This window comes from Podarcis erhardii, assembly GCF_964252035.2.
Source record: "Podarcis erhardii genome assembly, chromosome: 12".
NCBI classification, from domain to species: Eukaryota; Metazoa; Chordata; class Lepidosauria; order Squamata; family Lacertidae; genus Podarcis; species Podarcis erhardii.
In genome coordinates, this window is record NC_138513.1 from 18,656,381 (window position 1) to 18,672,750 (window position 16,370).

The following is a 16,370-nucleotide window of genomic DNA, read 5'->3' on the forward strand; positions in this document are numbered from 1 at the left end:
AACACTCTAACCATTACACCAAAACTGCTTAGAGCTTTTGATGATTCAGTGGTATATAAATCCTGGTAAATAAATCAGTAAGAATAAATAGTAAACTAAAAAAAAAAGTTTCTTATATGATATGAGAGAGGAATTCAAGGAAGCTGCTGTTTAAAGGAACTCAGAATCAAAAAAGCCTACTGGGCATGACCAAGCCATCTGGGTGCTCCTAAAGTAGCTTTTTTGGATCCTAGCCATCCTGTTGGGATTTTTTTGTATTGATGCATGTATATAGTATTACATATATCCCACCTTTTATATCCCCTAAGGAGCTGAAGGTGGAATACATGGTCCTCCCCCTCCTCAATTAATCCTCACACGACCCTGGGAGGTAGATTAGTCAGAGGGACAGTGACTGGCCCAAGGCCACCCAGTGAGAGCTTAATGGCAGAGTGGGGATTCAAACTCTGGTCTCCCTGGTCCTAGTGAGGGCCATCCCTGTGAGGTGGCCATGGCTGCTGATCTGGTGACTGCGTCCTGAGTGGGGTTGTCTATCCAGGGCCAGAAGTGAGAGCTGCAAGGAAAACTGGAGCAGAAGGTGTGAGTGGAAGTGAAAGGAAAGTGATAGCATTGATCAGATAATGCTGAGGGCAATGCCGCCTGAACAGTTTCAAAGTAAGAAATATATTATGAGGCCATAATAAAATTATGGGGCAGAACATTCCTTTATTAGATTACACCATCCTTATAAAGAATTTAATGGTCGACTTTCAATGCTTTAAATTATCATTAATAACTTGAAAAGGAGCACTAGCTTGTATCTAACATTAATCATACTCAAGAGTCGACCCATTCAAATCAGTCACCATAACTGACTTAGGCCCATTAATTTCAATGGGTTTACTCTAAAAGTTAGCTCAATACAACGTTTCACTATTACAAGAATGCCATATTCTTGAATAATATAGACGCTGCAAGAAACCATTCCTTGTTGCAAGCATCACCTAGAAATAATTGGCACTGCCTGCTGTTCCTGCTGTTGCACAGCAATGGGGCTAGCAGTGATTGGCCTGGTGTAACCTGCTTGTCGATTCCTAGATCAGGGAACTGATTCCCCTCTGTCTAGAGCAGCCTTTGCCAGCCTGCTGCCTTCCAGATGTTTTAGTAGTTGGGAGCTGCAGTCCAAGACAACTGGATGTCACCATGCTGGCAAAGGCTAGTCTGGAAGCACCTGAATGACGAACAGGTTAGGATCCCTGGGCTGAAGCCCACTTCATGCGCATGCGTGGCAGCATGGCAGAATCTTCCCTATGGTTTGGTCTGGCAAAGCTCAGGAGTGTGAAAATTTCTCAACCATGTATGCAGAACTGACTGTGTGGGTCTTCATGCACTGCTGTGTTCCAATTGTGAAGAGGGGGGCAATCTTTAACCCCAAAGAAATAATATACAGTGGTGACTCGCAAGACGAAATTAATCCGTTCCGCGAGTCTCTTCGTCTAGCAGTTTTTTTGTCTTGCGAAGCAAGCCCATTGACGGCTTAGCGGATTAGCGCTATTAGCGGCTTAGTGGCTTTTAGTGGCTTTTAGCGGCTTAGCGGCTTAGCGGATCAGCTGATAAGCAGCTTAGTGGCTTAGAAAAAGGGGGGGAAAGGGAAAAAAACCCGCAGGAACTCGCAAGACAGTCTTGTCTTGCGAAGCAAGCCCATAGGGAAATTCGTTTTGCGAAGCGCCTCCAAAACGGAAAACCCTTTTGTCTAGCGGGTTTTCTGTCTTGCGAGGCGTTCGTCTTGCGGGGCACCACTGTACTAGTATCAGGAAATAGGATAAGGTATGGGTTGCACTCACCTCTTTCGCTGTTATATCAAGAAAAAAGTACTGGTTCCAATCAGACCTGGGCCGCTCTCCCCGCACCCCAGCATCCCTGCTTAATTTGCTGATTATGTCCATTGCTACTGTGGCCTTTATGTGAATAAGTCAGCAAATAGCTCTATCTATCTGGGTAATTTTGGCTGGTATTCAGAGGCATACTGGAAGGCATCCAACAAGGTTCATAAAGCAGCATGAGAGAAAATAGAATACAATTACTGTTAAGCACATATGCACCTTGTTCAATATTTATCATCTAACACAGATTTGGCGAAGTCGCTTGAATTGTAGGCAGATACAGTGGAGGGCACCTGCAGCCATTTCAAAAGGTTTGCAAAGCCTTGTATTTGTATATATCTGAGTTGTGTTTGCGCAAGGAAATTTGCTCTTTTTTTTTTACATGAAGATATTTAAAAAGCACAACAGGATTCCTGCGTTTCGCAGAAAGTTCAGTCACCTCTAATGAAAATCTTACTTTCCACTAACTACTCATTATATATTTAAGAAAAAGAAATGGGTTTGAAATATGATATAATAACCTCATTCACCTAAGGACCAGTTCTTAACCTACCTGAGAGTTTCTCACATCTTTATAATAACAAATTTTACGGTTTTGTTTAACTCTGAGCAATGCCCGCTATCCAAAAAAGGCTGGCCTAAGGATCTTGACAAATCAGAAATGGGCTGCTGTGTGCAAATAAATAGCTCATATACCTCATGCAGTTCAAGTCCATATTTCCTTGACAATTTCAAGTTGCGTGTTTGATGCATGTTGTTAAAACTTTAAGGCAGTGGCCATATAAATGCTATTTGTTGCTTTATTGATAAATTTCTGTATTTGTCTTTGTGTGCTTGCATACATTAGAATTTTTTTATGTAAACTACTTAGAGATTCTGTATATTAAGTGGTGTAAAATACAATGCAATACCAAAACAAAATACAAATAGATGTGTTCTGTATTCTCCAGTAGCTTTCAGCACAACCCTATACATGTCAATTCAGAGAAGGCCAGCTGGGCTTCCCTTGGGAGGGCATTCCTGATTCTGAACAACGCCATAGAAAAGGCCCTGCTGCTCATGTCTACCTGCCATACTCCCTGTTTGCAGAACAGGAAGACAATGGATCTTAGTGGTGAGGGGGATCCCTCTGAGACAAGGTGTTCCTTGAAAATCTCGAAGTCTGGTGTCCAAAGTGCACAACAATAACTCAGGTTCTTTTATCGCTGTTGTTGTTTTTTCACAGGTGCCCTCAGTGCAAGAAGGAAAGCTAGCAAAGAAGGGAAGGAAAGGACTGAAAGGGAAAGTAAAAGCTGCTGCTGTCTTTGCTGCCATTGCCACTGCCGCCGCCACCAAAGAGGCCAGACAAGCTGCCGCAAAAGAAGCAGAATTGCTGGTAGGTCTTGGTGATAAGGTATTGCTTTATTACTCTGATCTAACGTAACTTGGGGGAATAGACACCAGGCCATATAAAGGTGAGAGTCGTGGTTTGTTTGTTTTTTTAATGACACTTCCAGCAGAAGGACACCTGCATCCTCACCTGATATTTTTCATCCGCCGTGTGTCCAAAACAGCTGGGGTAACCCACACACCTCATCTCACTACCATCCTTAAGAAGAGCACCGCATCTGGGTGCTTCCTCAAGAAGACAAGCATGCCTTTGCTGAGATTTTCACTGCCTGTGCTTTCCTTCTTCAACTTTCAGGGGAGATAGACCAAAACATATTGGTTGTGCCCATTCTAGCCTTTTGCTCAGGGGTTGCAATCCTAGGTCCAGTCAGTTTTTATGGAGAATCCAGATGATGATGTCAAATCTTTACAAAAGATTCCCTTTACAGATAGGTAGCCGTGTTGGTCTGCCATAGTCAAAACAAAATAAAAAAAATCCTTCCAGTAGCACCTTAAAGACCAACTAAGTTAGTTCTTGGTATGAGCTTTCGTGTGCATGCACACTTCTTCAGATACACTGAAACAGAAGTCACCAGACCCTTCTATATAGTGAGAAGGTGAGGAGGGGTATTACTCAGAAGGGTGGTGGGAATGGGTGATTGGCAGATAGCTGTGATGAGCCTGTTGACGACTCTTAACGACTGCAATAGGTTTGATTCCCTGTTATTTTGCTACTTGGAAAACTTTGGCCTGCAGGCCTAATTTGGTCTGGCCCAAGTCCCAATTTGACATGTGATGCCCTTCCCCACAAGCCATGCCCACCCATCCCACAGGAACAACCAAGAACTTAAAGTGATTTTCCGATTGTTCCTTTGCAAGCGGGCTCCCTGCAACCACTGATCCTTTGCAAGTAGGGTTCTCCCAAGTTGGCCGGATAAAGCAGTATAGATTCTAAGTGCTTCCTCTAGACAGAGCATTTTTCTCCCTCTGCAGAGGAACCCTCATGCTAAGTTTGGCAATGATATCTTGAGAGGTGACTGCCCTATAGAGAAGAGAGGGACTGACAGGCAGACAAACCACTTTCCAAAATTTATAGTATATTTGTCATTGCAAGATATTTTAGAATATATCGCTATAGAAAAATTGAGATTTAAGTCATTGATTGATGGATTGAAAATTAATAGCAGTGGCCAACTATTATTGTTGTATGTGTGTGTGTGTGTGTTTAGTATACAGTGGCAATCAATGCATGGCTCTCTTTTGTAATAAACTTGTACAGGGAGATGAGAAAAAAGCCTTACAAGAAGAGATAAAGAGGCTTAGAAAATCTGAACGAGATGCCAAGCTGCGCGTAAAGAGGTATATGCACAAGAATTTGCTGTGTACACAAGGATTTGTCACGTATATTATAAGATTTGTTAACTTCCACACTCACAAAACATACCAATGCTATTTTCGCCTCTCTGTTTAGACTTGAGCAGGAGTTCAGTAAATCGAGTCGATCTTGGGAAATGAAGTTCGAAATTCTAAAGAAAAGGTATTATTACATCCAAGATGATTAAAGGTCTGGAAACCAAGCCTTATGAGGAACAGTTGAGGGAGCTGGGCACGTTAAGCCCGGAGAAGAGAAGACTGAGAGGTGATAGGACAGCCATCTTCAAAATTGAAGGGCTGCCACATGGAAGATGGAGCAAGCTTGTTTTCTGCTGCTCCAAAGGGAAGGACCTGAGCCAGTGGTTTCAAATTACAAGAAAGGAGATTCCGAGTGAAGGTTAGAAAGAGCTTTCTGACAGGAAGAGCTGTTTGACAGTGGAACAGATCCCCTTGGAAGGTGGTTGACTCTCCTTCATTGAAGTTCCTTAAAGAGAGATTGGATGGCCATCTGTCAGGGATTCTTTAGCCCTCATTCCCACATTGTAGGGGGTTGATCTAGGTGAGCCTTCAGCTCCCTTCTAACTACAATACTTTGATCCTATACCAGGGGTCAGCAAACTTTTTCAACAGGGGGCCGATCCACTGTCTCTCAGACCTTGTGGGTGGCTGGACTATATTTTGAAGGGAAAAAATGAATGAATTCCTATGCCCTACAAATAACACAGAGATGCATTTTAAATAAAATGACACATTCTACTCATGTAAAAACACACTGATTCCTGGACCGTCCGCAGGCCAGATTTAGAAGGCGATTGGGCCGGATCCGGCCCCCGGGCCTTAGTTTGCCTACCCATGTCCTCTACAAACAACTGTGGGCACTCTCTACCCGCAGTTAAACATTTCCCAGATCCATTGATTTCAGTGGAAACATACTTTTGCATATGTCTGGATCATATGGTTAACATAAATTAATAATAATAACAATAACAACAACAACAACAACAATTTATTATTTGTAACCTGCCCATCTGGCTGGGTTTCCCCAGCCACTCTGTGTGGCTTCCAACAAAGATTAAAAATACATTATACAAATATATATTTTGGATTGGATCCAGAACTATGTTAATTGAATTTAGTCCCACTGAAATTGATGGGAAATTAGTTATGATTTAATCTAAATCCCATTGGTTTCAATAGGAAGTAGGAGCAACTCGGTCTGGATCTGAGCTTCTGCTGCTAATACTTATAGGTGCTAGAGAGAACCCATTAAGTGCATATTGGTGCAACTAGCCATATTCAGTGGTACCTCGGTTTACGAACTTAATCCATTCCGGAAGTCCGTTCTTAAACTGAAACTGTTCTTAAACCAAGGCGCGCTTTCCCTAATGAGGCCTCCTGCCATCGGTGCCCTTCCACCATTCGGATTCCATTTTTAGGCCGAGGTAAAGTTTGCAAACTGGGACACTACTTCCGGTTTTGTGGAGTTCATAAACCAAATTGTTTGTAAACAGGACTTTTCTTAAACCAAGGTACCACTGTATAACCTTAATTCATGTAAATGAAGCTTCCACAAGAAGATAATGAAAACAGCTGTTGTACATCATCCATATAGCATAACTGGCACTATGAAGCGTCTGCTGGTTAAAGGGAATCAAAACTCCCATTGGGTACATAGAGGCTTCTGTAGCTCTTTGGGTCCCAGCTTTATCCTTGTTTGAAAATAAATGTTTGGGGTTTTGTTTTTTGTTTGATTTTTTTTTAACTGCCTTTAATTTAAGAAATACAATTTTAAAATTCCCATTTATCTTCTAGTCTACATGCCATTAAGGATGAGATGTTTCTTAGACAATCATTGCGTCAATCAGCAAAATTTAGACGCCCTTCGCTGGCTGATAAGGTACGTTCAGATAAGCAGCCACTAAGGGCAGACACATTGTTAGTCACTTAAAAACTTGGGGCATGGGCAGAAATTTTGCATAAAATTTGCATATGCTAATTCACGTATTTAGATACCTCTGGAAAATTAAGTTGATGGTTGGCTGAGGCCTCTCCTGCTGCCCTGTAAGGAACTTGTTTTTTAAAAAAAAAGTTAATGGAGGGAATCCCCTCTTTCAAACCTCTGGTGTTGGCAGGGGTGAGGAATATATATATATATATTTCTGTTAAGGACTGCATTAACAGATGGGGGTGATCTGGGCAGGGTGGGGAATCAGATGCCAGTCGTGGGTAGGGCCAGAGCCATAAGTGCTCATGAAACCATGATTTCTGAACTGGGTTGGCAAACCATAATTTGAAAGTACTGTGAACAGCACTGACCATGGTTTATAAATAACACAAATGTCTCCTATGCTCCTTCCAGACAGCTCCTCCTCTGCACATCCAGCACCCTACAGGCAAATTGGCTTCATTTACGAGCAGCTTGTATATGCAGTATGCTCCTCTGGTATGTAGTTTGCTGTGTGTCTATAATATATGTTGCTTCGCTTCAGTGTCCTTCTCCTCATACCTGCCCACACATTCCAGACAGGTAAGCTGGCCCTCTCAAAGGTGATACGGCTTTTGCAGCAGCCTGTACACAACCCCCCTTTGCCCACGGAGCTCCTGCTCCAGGAAGGGATTCTGAACCTGGGCACATAACTTGAAAGATAATTTATATTTATAATTTTATTAGTTGTGTATATATAAGATGGTGAACAAAACTGCTGGTTCCTTTGGACAGTTTGTGTGCATCATAAGCATTGATAGATGCCTGCAGGCACACACAAATGAACACACACTGTCCTTTTTTATGTGAACAAAATATGTTGTTGCTGAATCACATCATTAGTCCAACTAGGGCTGCATATACACCAGGCTTCCTCAACCTCGGCCCTCCAGATGTTTTGGGCCTACAACTCCCATGATCCCTAGCTAGCAGGACCAGTGGTCGGGGTGATGGGAATTGTAGTCTCAAAACATCTGGAGGGCCGAGGTTGAGGAAGCCTGATATACACAATATATTTAAAGTGCATTTAAAGCACACATATTTAAAGTGCATTTAAAGAATCCTGGAAACTAGTTTCTTAAAGGTGCTGGGAACTAAAGGGTAAATGATAGTTCCTAGGATTATTGAGGTGACAGGGTGCTTTAAATGTATGGGGTGGTGTGTTAAATATCGTTGTTTAGTTCACACTGAAATGGAGAATGCCTGTATGTATGAAAGTTCCATTGAAGCTAGGGTTGCCATATTTTGAAGAGCAAAAAAGAGGACACTCAAGAGATAATGACTCCATGAAAATTAAAAGTGCCAGGGGGCAGGGTTTGGATGCAGAGGGGAGGTATCATATTAAAAAAGAAGGGAGGGAGGAAAAGGAGGAGGGAGGGAGCAGGAAGGAGGAAATCAGGAGTGCAATCTGGAGGGAGCCGTTGCTTCAGTCCCGGGCCTTGATTCACCTTGCTTCCTTCCCCTCCCCTCCCCTCTGCCAGGTCTGTGCCCATCCTAGCCCCAGCCACCACTGCCATCTCACCAGCAGACCCTCATTGCCCAGCAGATGCTCCAGCAAAGGAGGGGACAGGGTTGGGGAAGTGCTGGGAAGGAAGAGAGACAGAGAGAGGGGCAAGGCAGGCAATCCAGGCAAAGCGAGAGCCTCCTTGCCTCACATCACTCAGCAACCAGAGCACAAGGAAGCGGGGGGGGGGGGGTAACTAAACAAACAAAAAACCCCACAAAATTTTGTCAAATTCTAAAAATCCACCCGGACAGAATTGTTAAGCCTGAAAAAGAGGACATCTCCAGGAAAATCCGGACATATGGCAACCCTAATTGAAGCGTACTGAAGCTCTCTGAGATGCAACAGGTTGATAATTAACTATTGATGTTCTCTGCTAGCTTATACATGAGTGTTTAACCTTAGATCATGTGATTAAGACATTCAATTGCAAATCTCCATTTTGAAAGCGAGTTGCCTTTGCCTTTTGTTCACAGTCAGAGAAACCTTGTGATAATGAAGCCTCTCCAGGAGCTGCATAGCCTTAGGCTGGATGCAGGCTAATGCAAGCTATGGGAGAGAGAGCTTTGATTTTTGCTCCGGTCGTAATTATGTTATATACTTTAGAAGAAGAACCTATACTTAGATAAGCATATGTTCTATGGAATTATCTGGGTGTATCATTGATCGTTTTTGTACGTGTTTTGCAGAAGTTCTGGTTAGTAAAGCTTTGAATCATTTGCCTTCCAAAAGGGGTCAGCTTTTATGCATCCAGTTGCTTCATGCTGCGCAGTATTAATATCTGCAATAATGTACATAGCCTAGCTTAGTATCACAGCACTGTCAGGTTTCGAACAGAAGCATTTTCCGTTCCATCATTCAAGCACCCACTAAGCTCCTTTTGAGTAGAGATGCCCAGGTGTGAACCAGGGACCTTCCACTTGTAAAATGTGTGTGCTGCCTCCCAAGCTATGCGCTTATAGGAAACTGCCTTATTCTAGGTCAGTCCAGCATTGTCTACTCTGACTGGCAGCAGCTATCCAGGCTCTCAGGCAGAGGAGGTCTTTCCCATCTCCTTATTCCTGGAGATGCCAAGGACTTTACCCAGAGCCTTGTGCCTCTGAAGCATTTCTTCTACCACTGAGCCAAGTCCCTTCCCATAATCAGGTTGTGTTTATAAAATTGCTGATACCAAACTCATTATTTTAATACAAATTTCTGCCATTTAGGAGGACTCACTGCCTTTATAGTGTAAGCTAAGTCTGGGTCTTTCTAAAGTGAGATTTCTCAGAATGTTCCTGTGTGCAAGAAAGGTATTTTTGTGTAAAGAATGGTATCACAATTCATATTATTCATAACTGCCATACTTCATGATGCTTAAGATGTCTAGAGTTATGTTAGTTACCATCCTGGTCAACCAAAAGATGCAGTTTAATTAAAAGGTTCCTTTAATTTAACTGTGCAATGGCTTTTGAGTGACTTTAAAAATAAATATTCCATGTTCAGCCCAAGATAGGTTCTCAGGCAGATTCAGGTTCAAATGAAGACGAAGAAGGCATGGATATTGAGAAAATCCCAGTTCTGATTAAAATTCCCAGCGCTTTTGAAGCTGGTAAGTAATGACATAATTATATGTTGCCGAAACTGTTTATCTTCAGTTAAACATTACATTTTTTCTGTCTTTTCTCTTGCTATAAAAACTGGATTATAGTTGCTTCATCTGAGGGGGAAGAATGTGTCCAAAATTATATAAACAATGGAACCAATAAGCTTTATTCATTTAAAACTTTTATCCTGCCCTTTCATTTTTTTTTTTATAATAATAATATTTATTAAAGATTTTCAAATATAACAGAAAAAGAAAAACATCCAAATTTAAAACCTTATTTTCATTGACATCTTTCCAGGACTTCCCCTCCCCTCCCCCTCTTGTATTCCAATTCTTTCAAATAAATTCAACAAATTCTTACCCCAAGTTTTAAAATTATTATCATTGACCCAATTTAAAAATATTTTCCCATCCCCTAAAATCGACCTGTTCCCTTCCACGAGTTCCCCTCTTTAGTATGCAATACAGATTAGAATAAAAAAATAGAAAAAAGAATAAAATGTAATTTAACACCCTTTGGATTCCAAATTTCCCTCCCCCCTTTCCCGGTTGCGTTCCCAATGTCCGTCAATGTCTACTGTCATCCTGGAGCTCCCACATCTAAGCCATAGTCCTTCACCAGTCCGCTTTGCCGTCTTTTTAATAGTCTTTGCTGTCTTTTAGTCATCTTTGGTTTCGAATGTCCAATCTTGGAAGGAGTCTATCTCAAAAAGGTCCATTTTTTCCATCCAGATCTTTGTATTTAAGAGTAAAAACTCCAATTTTGTTTCTTTAGACCTTTCAAATCTGGATGTCCGAAATGTTCCCACTTCCAACTTTGTCCAGTTCTTGTTATTCTTGTTGTTCTTGTTGATCTCTCTCCTCCTTTTTTTTTTTCCCCCTGCTCTCCTGCACAAATGTTCTAATTCCAAAAGCTTCTAATTCCTCTGCAGAGGCTTTGTTATTCAGGAACAAAACATTACGTCAAGTCCCTTCCATTCTTCAATAGATAAATCTATTGTCTCCTTTAGTGTATAGACCTCTGTAGACAAAATAGTGTTCCATTTCTGCAGTTTCCCAGGAGATAAAAAAGTCCTATTCAAATTCCATGCCAGCAATACTTGTAGTATCCCACAGCTCCTCTAGAGGGATTATAGTAACTCAGTTTCCTTCCCGATCACACCCAACAGTCAAAGTAACTTATTATTCCTTGTTTTAAACAATTTATATCCAATTTGTAACAAATGTAACCAGCAAAGTCCTCGTAACAAAGTTCTCTTTTTGTTCTTCCGCTTTGACAGCTCTTTTGACAGCTGTCAAAACCTCTATTTCTCCTCTCCCGGCGCTCTCACGGATCGCTCCCGGGGTTTCCGGGGGGGGGGGGTTGCATTTTAATTCACATTCCACTTTTCTCCTCCAGCCCAGTCTTGTAATTTCCCATCGCGAAATTAATAACTTTATCAAAAAAAGGTTGCACTCGATCTTAGTTGTCAAATCCTTTGCTTTAACTCCTCTACAACAGGGGGGAGGCTGACTTCCTTTTTGCACCTCCCCCGCTCGCTCCGAATTAAAAAAAAAAAAAAATTTCCCCCTTTTTAATCCAAGTTCCAATTACTCACGGGTTATTCTTTTAAGTCCAAATTTTCAATGGAAGAAGTCAGCGCTCTCCGTCGAATGGCATGCGGCTTCGCTCGGCAGGGGAAGCGGAGGACTCATAGCACCCCCCCGTCACCCGCTCCGTAGCATTTAAAAAGGCTCCTTCGCGGGTTAGGGGGGCGCAAACGGTGCCCGCCGAGTCACCATGCCCATGGGTTTCAGCGCCCATGGTTTTTGAGGGTCCCCGCGTCGCCGGCGCGGTAGAACCCAGCCCCTGCCGAGCAGGCTCCCTCCGGAGCTCGGAGGGAGTCCGCCATTCGGCGATGGCGCCAACCCGGAAGTCCTATCCTGCCCTTTCAAAATAGTACAGAAGGCTGTGTGTGGAAGCTAGTATCATAACCATGCCAGAACATGATAAAATATATACAGTGGTGCCCCACAAGACGAAATTAATTCGTTCCGCAATTTTTGTCGTCTAGCGAATTTTTCGTCTTGCGAAGCACGAAATCCCATAGGAATGCATTGAAAATCAATTAATGCGTTCCTATGGTCAAAAAAAGTCCAAACAAAGCCAAATTTGGTACAACAACAGTTTATTAACTGCTCTTTAAAGTCACACATACTGTAAAGAGCAGTTCAAAAATTGAAGGGAAAATAAATTAACTTTATAAACATGACAGAAAAACATTTAAAAATCAACAAAGTGTACAGTACATTTTCTAAGACTCTGGGGGACCACTCGAAGAAGGCTCCTCTTCCACTCTTTGCTTCTTGGTCAAGAACCTGTCCATAGTCTGCTGCTTTATCCGCCTTTTCAGCAGCTCCCTGAAAGACGACATGACCCTCGTATCATAAAAGTTCCCAGCGTCATGTGCCACGTGCTTCTCATGGTGGTGTAGATCTGCAAAAGTCTGCACCTCCTTCCACTTCTGGCAAATGTCCCTCAGTCTTTCGGAGGACAGCCGTTCCTCAGTTGCTTCCTCCTCTTCCAGTGAGGCCTGCTCCTGCGCAGCCTCTGCCTGCAGAACGTAGTCCTCCGTCGTCACAACCTCCAGGAACTCCGCTGCAAAGTCTTCAGCCGCAGGAACATCAGAACTGGCAGCCTCTCCATGCCTGACCACACTGTGGATGCCAGATCTTGTCTTGAACCGGTCAAACCAACCTCTGCTAGCCTTGAAGACTTCTGGCTCGGCTGAGGTTCCTGGCTGTTCCCGGATGAGGTCAGCGTGCAAGGCCTTGGCCTTCTCACAAATGACGGCCTCAGACACTGTGTCCCCTGCACGCTGCTTCTCTTCTATCCAGATGAGCAGCAACTTCTCGACCTCCTCCAGGACAGCTGGGCGGTTCTTCACGATCCTGGTGACTCCCTTGGCTGCATCAGTCGCCAGGATCTTCTCCCTCATCTTCAGGATGGTCCCGATGGTCGATGGGTTCCTGCCGTACTCCCTGGCAATGTCCGTCACACGCATTCCGCCGTCGTGCTTCCAGATGATCTCCTTCTTCATTTCCAGCGTCACCTTCTCCTTCTTCCTCTCGCCGGCCACCACAGCAGCAGTCTTCTTGGGTCCCATGGCAGCACAGCTCCTACCTTCGTAAACTCAGAAACAGAAAAAAAAATCAGTGATGTGCTTCAAACCCAAAAAATACAAAAGCAGCCAGCCACCCACCACACAGAAATTAAAACCCAGAACCAAGGCCTTGAATCCCAAGCACCCCAACCCCAAATCCAAAATCCAAAAACCCCCAAAAAAGTTTTAAAAGTTTAGCTTACCAAATGGATGAAAGAGAAGTTCTGGAAAAGCTTCAACAATCAACCACCGAAGTCCTCAGAAACCTCAAATGGCTGCAAAATAAGTTTAGGAAAAGCTTCAAAAATCACCAATCTCTTCAAAAACCTCAACTGCTCCCACAGACACGCACCAACCCACCCACAACACAGAAATTGCAAACCCCTCCCCAACTGCTCCCCCAGCCCCTCCCCAACTGCTGCAAACCCCTCCCCAACTGCTTCCCCACCCAGACAAAAAAAAATTTCAAAAAATAACAACATGGCCAGCACTCAGAAATTCAAACTCAGAAAATTTTTCAAAAAAAAAACAACCTGGCCCAGTGGTCACAGAAAATCATAAAAATTCCCCAAAAAACCCCACATGGTCCCAGATTTCTGCAGAAACCTCCCCAACTGTTCCCCTAGCCAGCCAGCACTCAGAAATTCAAACTCAGAAAAAAAAATTGAAAATAAACAACCATGCCTAGTGGTCACAGAAAATCATAAAAATTCCCCAAAAAACCCCACATGGTCCCAGATTTCTGCAGAAACCTCCCCAACTGTTCCCCTAGCCAGCCAGCACTCAGAAATTCAAACTCAGAAAAAAAAATTGAAAATAAACAACCATGCCTAGTGGTCACAGAAAATCATAAAAATTCCCCCAAAAAACCCACATGGTCCCAGATTTCTGCAGAAACCTCCCCAACTGTTCCCCTAGCCAGCCAGCACTCAGAAATTCAAACTCAGAAAAATTTTCAAAAAAAATCAACCTGGCCCAGTGGTCACAGAAAATCATAAAAATTCCCAAAAAAGGCCCACAAGCCCCCAGATTATCGCAAACCCCTTCCCAACACCAAGTCCTTGAATCCCAAACACCCCAACCCAAAATCCAAAACCCCCCAAAAAAGTTTTAAAAGTTTAACTTACCAAATGGATGAAAGAGAAGTTCTGGGAAAGTTCTGGAAAAGTTTTGGAAAATCTTCAAAAGTGAGCAAAGTCTGAGAAAAGGCTACCAAACCACGTGCTAACAGTTGCTCCTCGAAGTCAAGTCACAACTGCAGCTGCTCAAGCTAAGCACCCTTGGTTTTAACGGTTTTTACACAAAGGAAACAAAGTCGCGAGACGTTTTCGTTTTGCGAAGCAAGCCCATAGGGGAATTCGTCTTGCGAGGCAAATCGCGGGCGAAAAAACCTTTCGTCTAGCGAGTTTTTTGTCTTGCGAGGCATTCGTCTTGCGGGGCACTACTGTATAACAAAGCTACCATCCACATCTATGTGGGAGTAAGCACCACTGAGATCTGTGCAGCTTGCTTCTGGGTAGACCTGCATATGATAGACCTGCATAAGACTAAAAGAAAGTGTTGGAAAAGATATGCTAACCAAGTCAGAAGATAAGATTCAGACAATAAGTAGGCACCAGAGACTGAGTCAGAAGAGTTCAGTTTAATTTTATTTCAGAAGTAGTTCAGCAACAAGTAGAGGACCAAAGGTTCCCAACCGCTGAGCTAACAGCTGGCAGGTCACATCACACAGGTTGTGTTCCCATTGGCAGACGACAAGCTCAAAGCCAGATTCTATAAACATAAGAAGAGCCTGTGGCCCATTTCGTCCAGCATCCTGGTCTTACAGTGGCTAACCAGATGCCTACAGGAAGTTTCAAGCCGGAACTGAGCACAATAGCACTCTTCCTCTCTTGCTGCTTCCAGCAACTGGTGTTAAGAAGCACATTTCCTTTGCTGGGGTGTTACGGGTGGGGTAATAGCTCTGGTGAGGGACGTTTGTGCTCCTTCTGGGGTACTTTGCCCACCTTTGGTCCCCACCCTGAACTCAGCTCTAACCTGTGGCTCCTAGGAGCTGTCAGCATCCAACAGCAGCCACACCCTGGGAATGACTTGGACTGGCCTGCTAAACCAGGCGAGGGCAGCCAGTGGGTCTCAAACCCTCAGTGAGTTAGGGACTTCCCCTGCATGTAAAGACAGGCTTCGGCACATTGAGCAGATGAGACTAATAGTGGGTCCAACCGTCCAGCAGGCGGTTTCTGCATGTGCTGTCAAGGGAAGTGAGGGACATTTGGGGCTCATCAACCTGGGAAGGTAGTGCATCTAGAAAAAGGAAACTTCCTGGCTTGCAGGATTTCTTCAGAAGAAGAAAAGGCCAAGGAGTAAACCCTATAGAAATCTAGAGTGGAGTCCCTAAGATGCTTAGGCAGCGCCTTGAATGTCTCCTTGAATGTGTCCTTTTCCTTGAATGTGTCCTTGAATGTGTCCTTTCCCTTGGACCACATCAACAGGGCTAAGAGGGGGGTCTTGTCATCTGGACAGGCCAGGACCTCCATACACACTGCCCAGGCTTGCACCCAGGGGAGGTCACTTTGGTCTGCTAACACAGCAGTTTGAGTTCTCCCCCTCTAGGCACACTCCATTGTATCTTGAGACAGGTGGATGTAAACAACTGCCTTTAAAGGTAAAGGGACCCCTGACCATTAGGTCCAGTCGTGGCTGAATCTGGGGTTGCGGCGCTCATCTCGCTTTATTGGCCAAGGGAGCCGGTGTACAGCTTCCGGGTCATGTGGCCAGCATGACTAAGCTGCTTCTGGCAAACCAGAGCAATGCACGGAAACGCTGTTTACCTTCCCGTCGGAGCGGTACCTATTTATCTACTTGCATTTTGATGTGCTTTCGAACTGCTAGGTGGACAGGAGCTAGGACAGAGCAACAGGAGCTCACCCATCTCATTAGGAATATAGGAAAGTATCTTACATCAGGCCATATTATTTGTCCATCTGCCCAAGTGTTGTCTACATACTGGCAATGGATCTCTGGTGTCCTCAGGCTGAAGGCATTTCATATCACAAGCTGCTGGAATTGAACCTGAGACCTCCTGCTTGTGCTCTACCCCTGAACTATGTCAGGGTAGCCATTGTAGTGCCTTCCAGATGTTGCGGGGCTGCCATTCTCATCAGCCCCAGCCAGCATGGCCGGTTGTCAGGGAAGACGGGATTTATAGTCCAACACCATCTGAAGGATGCCGCATTATCTATCCCTGACCAATACACACTTACCTGGGAGTAAGCTTCTGTGTTCAGTGTGCTCACTCCCAAATAAATGTGTACACAGGATTGCAGACTTTGCTCCTTTTCTTCCTTCCTAGGCCTTTGCTCTATGCAATTGAGCAGTGTTAAAAATGGGATAGCATCTAAGCTCTTCATTGTGTGATAGAAACCTCAGTTTTGTTTTATGTACTCAAGGAGACTTTTCTCACAGTCTGGTAGAGAGGCACTATTTGCACTGTAATCTTTTGAGACAGTCTTAATGAGCAAGAAAGACACGAACCCCTAAGATAAAACCA

The 16,370-nt window shown here is 43.8% G+C and overlaps 2 protein-coding genes across 4 annotated transcripts in view; one reads left to right on the top strand and one right to left on the bottom strand.

The window, feature by feature from the left end:
• LOC309326158 (uncharacterized protein C10orf67 homolog, mitochondrial) overlaps positions 1-16,370 on the top strand; it is a 51,732-nt gene that overhangs the window by 27,269 nt on the left and 8,093 nt on the right. The window contains exons 10-15 of the mRNA XM_081834657.1: positions 3,088-3,237; positions 4,510-4,589; positions 4,702-4,767; positions 6,417-6,501; positions 6,964-7,047; positions 9,578-9,683. Of these exons, the coding sequence (XP_081690783.1) occupies positions 3,088-3,237; positions 4,510-4,589; positions 4,702-4,767; positions 6,417-6,501; positions 6,964-7,047; positions 9,578-9,683 (571 nt within the window). The remainder of the gene's footprint in view (positions 1-3,087; positions 3,238-4,509; positions 4,590-4,701; positions 4,768-6,416; positions 6,502-6,963; positions 7,048-9,577; positions 9,684-16,370) is intronic.
• On the bottom strand, positions 11,832-14,195 carry LOC309326183 (putative CENPB DNA-binding domain-containing protein 1). 3 transcript variants are annotated; one of them, XM_081834688.1, is made up of 3 exons: positions 13,951-14,195; positions 12,344-12,852; positions 11,832-12,268 (listed from the first exon to the last, which is right to left on the bottom strand). In XM_081834688.1, exons 2-3 carry the CDS (start codon positions 12,824-12,826, stop codon positions 11,975-11,977), a joined length of 777 nt encoding a protein of 258 aa, XP_081690814.1. In that variant the 5' UTR covers positions 12,827-12,852; positions 13,951-14,195; the 3' UTR covers positions 11,832-11,974. The 3 variants fall into 3 exon arrangements, with proteins under 3 accessions (XP_081690814.1, XP_081690813.1, XP_081690812.1); XM_081834687.1 differs by lacking the exon at positions 13,951-14,195 and adding an exon at positions 13,027-13,123; XM_081834686.1 differs by lacking the exon at positions 13,951-14,195 and having other exon boundaries at positions 12,344-13,123.

What these genes read in the sequence shown, in the direction of transcription:
- LOC309326183 (XM_081834688.1), bottom strand. Translation starts at nt 12,826, where the DNA reads ATGGGACCCAAGAAGACTGCTGCTGTGGTGGCCGGCGAGAGGAAGAAG. An exon ending in GAGAGGCTGCCAGTTCTGAT is followed by an intron (nt 12,269 to 12,343) that starts GTTCCTGCGGCT and finishes CTGCAGGCAGAG; the next exon opens with GCTGCGCAGGAGCAGGCCTC.